Genomic DNA, 4,321 nt, shown 5'->3' with positions numbered 1-4,321 from the left:
TTTGCCGAACCGCTAGATTATGAGGACGTAAACTAAGCAATGCACACATACTGCCCTCACTCAATCACTGACTTCTTCCCTCCCTCCCTCCCTCTTCCTCCCTCCCTCACTCATTCACTCACTTATTTAATAAATAAATATTCTTTTATTCTTTTATTTGTTTCAGTCATTTGACTGCGGCCATGCTGGAGCAGCGCCTTTAGTAGAGCAAATCGACCCCAAGTCTTATTTTTTCTATGCCTGGTACTTATTTTATCGGTATTTTTGCCGAACTGCTAAGTTACGGAGACGTAAACACACCAGCATCGGTTGTCAAGCGATGTTGGAGGAGACAAACACAAACATACAAACACACACACATACACACACACACGCACACAAACGCGCACGCACACACACACACACACACACACACACACACACACACACACATATATACGACGGGCTTCTTTCAGTCTCCGTCTGCCAAATCCACTCACAAAGCTTTGGTCGGCCCAAGGCTATAGCAGAAGACACTTGCCCGAGATGCCACGCAGTGGGACTGAACCCAGAACCATGTGGTCAGCAAACAAGCTACTTACCACACAGCCACTCCTGCGCAAGATCACACATTCAACGAAACGAAATCAGTTTTAAAAACTCGAAAAAGCGAAATCGTGAAATTCTTTTGGTTGCTCAACAAGAGTAACATTGCGCAGTTTTAATATGTTTAGTGGGGCCTTAAGGGAAGTCCGTGTGACATCAACATTGGATAAATTAACATAAATAATTTGAGACACTCATTATTCATAATTTCCTCCTTCTTCAGAGTTAATCATATGATTTATGCATGTATCCTCGTTTATCACTGATTAATTCATCACGGATCCGGGATAACACGGTACGTTCAATTATGAGCCATGTTACGCTTATCACGGATTGATCTGTGATAACACAGGTCGGCAATCGGTCGAAGATTTTTGCTTGTACCGCAGAAACGCCCTCCAGTTACCACCTGCAATACTCGATCACCTAAAATGCTCTGACTATCGCTAGTTTTTATATTACCATGCTGCGAAGCTGTGTATTTGGGGGGAGGGTTACGGATTTACGTATTCGTATCAATTCGACGTAGGACCAGTGAACAAGAAAAAATAAGATGGCACCCGATCCTAACAAACGACGGAAACGATTGTATTCTTTACAGGTAAAGGTAGAGATGAACAAGAAAATACGCGAGGGTGAAAGCTTCATTGCTGTGTGCCACGAGTTTGGTGTTAATAAATCTACCATTCGTTTTATTTACAAAAAGCGCGGAGATAATTCATTTATAACTGATACATTTATTGCAGTTTCACATTGTTGGGGGTTTGTTTAACCAAATCCCCGCGACAAGCGATGATAAATTTATATAAGGATTTAATATAGTAATAAGGAAAAAAAACGCGCGAAGAGATGTTTTGTTTTCTATTTTAATCTAACGCAGACTGATGATGGATGAGACAAAACCCAAATCGGCATTGTGTAATATATTTCCCAACACGAAAAACTCATCATATTTTAGTTCTTGTAATTTATCAGAATTGGCTGCGAGATAGTAGAATCGTTAGCAGGAATGGCTGTGTGGTAAGAAGCTTGCTTCACAACCACATGGTTACGGGTTCAGTCCTGGGCAAATGTCTTTTAGTATAGCCTCGGGCCGACCAAAGCCTTGTGAGTGGATTTAGTAGACGGAAACTGAAAGAAGCCCGTAGTATATGTGTGTGTGTACTTGTGTGTCTTTGTTTGTCCCCCCACCATCGCTTGACAACCGATGTTGGTGTGTTTATGTCCCCGCAACTTAGCGCTTCGATAAGATCGCGATTGAATAAGTACTAGGCTTACAAAGATGAAGTCCCAGGGTCGATTTGTTCGACTAAAGGCGGTGCTCCAGCATGGCCGCAGTCAAATGACTGAAACTAGTAAAAGAGTATTCGGACAAAATGCTTTAGAGGCGTTTCTTCCAGACCTTTACGTTCTGAGTTCAAATCCTGAGTTCAAATCCTTCGGGTTCGATATAGAGTGTCAGCTGAGAAAGTCGCTATAATCGACTTACCCACCCACCAGCCTCAAAAATATTGCTGGCATTGTGCTTGGAGTAGAAAGAGTTAGTAATATCACTAGTGAGCCGGCAGACTCGTTATCACGTCGGACAGAAGGAAAAAAATCCTGCTGAGGTCGACTTTGCTTTTCGTTCCTTCGAGATCGATGATATAAAATTCCAACTGAGCGCAGGGGATCAATGTTATCGATTTACCTCCACCCACGCCCACCACCAAATCGTGCCATTGTGCCTGTAGTAGATAGAACTATTATAGCTGACAGAATCGTTACCACGCCGGACGAAATGCATAGCGGCGCTTCATCTGCCGCTACGTTCTGAGTTCAAATTCCTCCGAGGTCGACTTTGCCTTTCATCCTTTCGAGGTCGATAAATTAAGTACCAGTTACGTACTGGGGTCGATGTAATCGACTAGTCCCCTCCCTCCAAATTTCAGATCTTGTGCGTTTAGTTGAAAGAATTATTATTTATTGGCCAGCTGACAGAGTTGTTAGAACGGTGAACAAAATTTGACAGTAAATATTTTCAGGACAGTAACAAAGAATTCACTGACACTCTCCGTCGGTTACGACCACAAGGTTTCCAGTCGACCCAATCGACGGAACAGCCTGCTCGTGAAATTAGTATGCAAGTGGCTGAGCACTCCGTAGACACATGTAATTCTTAACGTAGTTCTCAGGGAGATTCAGCATAACACAGAATATGAAAAAGCTGAACCATTGAAATACAGGGACAACTCATTTTTGCCAGCTGAATGGACTGGGTCAACGTAAAATAAAGTGTCTTGCTCAAGAACACAACACACAGCCCAGTCCGGGGATTGAACTCACTACCTCATGATTGTGAACCCGACGCTCTAGCAACTGAACCAAGCTGTAATGTAAATGTATGAAAAAATGATTTCTTTTCCCCTCGTTTTTGTCTCGACTGACGCCATGTAGAACTAATGTCATTGTAGCGAGTCAGGAAAGCTATTTTTGTTGCCGTTGTCATAAGCACAGTTGTGCTATGGCACACCCCATCCAACCAGGGCTGGACTGCATAAATACTAGAGGCAGTTCGCTGCCCAAGAAGAGAAACGAGAGTTTTAATTAGCTCGTGGATAGAAAGCAGAAGAGTAACAGCTCTCTTTCGACATGGAACAATTACTTTGCTTTAGACACCAACTTCTCGTCTGCTAACTCTGAATTAAATCCCATCTCTGCTTATAAACACCATAAATATTCTCTATGCTTTCACGTCGACTTCGTGCAGCTAACTCTCAATAATCTCGGCTCTCGTCTTACAACGAAATCCATATTTCTATTTCCACATTGGCAACTTTTTTACATTGTAATTGATTTTCATTTCTCTTTGCAGAAATGTAATTGTTGTCGGGAAAAGAAACTCGTGTCACGCAAAATTGTCTTGGATGAATGTTACGAGTCTGTGACAGGGACTTACCTTCACGGCTTGTACCCAACCATTTCCATCAAAGAACCCATACAATGCGTTTGCAGAGAATGTGCCAGTTTCATTTGAGTCAGGCTCACAGCAACACCAGCAACATCATCAACAGCAACAACAATAACAACAACAGCAGCAACAACAAATACACAACAGTTACCACAACAATAACAAGAGCAACAAAATCGATGACGATGACAACAACGACAGTGAAGGTGAAAGCAGATAACGATGACGTCAGAAGCGAAAAGGCTGAAGATGGTTAGGGTTGGTGGAAGTGGTGGTGGCGAAGGCAGTGCCGTTGGTAGTAGTTCTAAAGAAGACTATTGCGATGATGATAATGACGATTATGATGATTAATGACCACACGACGATGACGACTACGATGACAAAGATAGCTACGGGCTGATAAACTGATCTCCAAACTTTCGTTTTATTTGTTTCGTTTTTCTTCTTTTTTTTTGTTTCCTTGTTATTTTATGTTTTGTTGATTTCTGAATAAAAACAAAAATAAAAAAAAATTTAAATTACACACGAAAGAATGAAAAAAAAAAAAAAAAAAATGAAAGAATTCAAGAATGCAAATTTTCGATTTTCCTGTTAATTTTCATTACTGCGTCGAGAAATTATCATCATTATTAATTATAGCTGTTTATTATAATCATCATCATCATCATCATCATCATCATCATCATCATCATCATTATCATTATCATTGTTGTTGTTGTTGTTGTTGTTGTTGTTAAGGCGACGAGCTGGCAGAATCGTTAGCACGTCGGGTGAAATACTTACCGG

The 4,321-nt window shown here is 41.2% G+C and overlaps 1 protein-coding gene across 1 annotated transcript in view; it reads left to right on the top strand.

Moving 5' to 3' along the window:
* The window catches only part of LOC106878115 (partner of bursicon-like), a 28,543-nt gene extending 24,432 nt beyond the window's left edge, over window positions 1–4,111 (top strand). The window contains exon 3 of the mRNA XM_014927226.3: window positions 3,440–4,111. Within this exon, the coding sequence (XP_014782712.1) occupies window positions 3,440–3,601 (162 nt within the window). The 3' untranslated portion in view covers window positions 3,602–4,111. The remainder of the gene's footprint in view (window positions 1–3,439) is intronic.
* Window positions 4,112–4,321: the final 210 nt, after the last annotated feature.

This window comes from Octopus bimaculoides, chromosome 9 (assembly GCF_046866305.1).
Source record: "Octopus bimaculoides isolate indiv1 chromosome 9, ASM4686630v1, whole genome shotgun sequence".
In the NCBI taxonomy this organism is placed as follows: domain Eukaryota; kingdom Metazoa; phylum Mollusca; class Cephalopoda; order Octopoda; family Octopodidae; genus Octopus; species Octopus bimaculoides.
The sequence above is the reverse complement of the archived record's forward strand: the minus strand, read 5'-3'. Positions and strand labels throughout refer to the sequence as shown.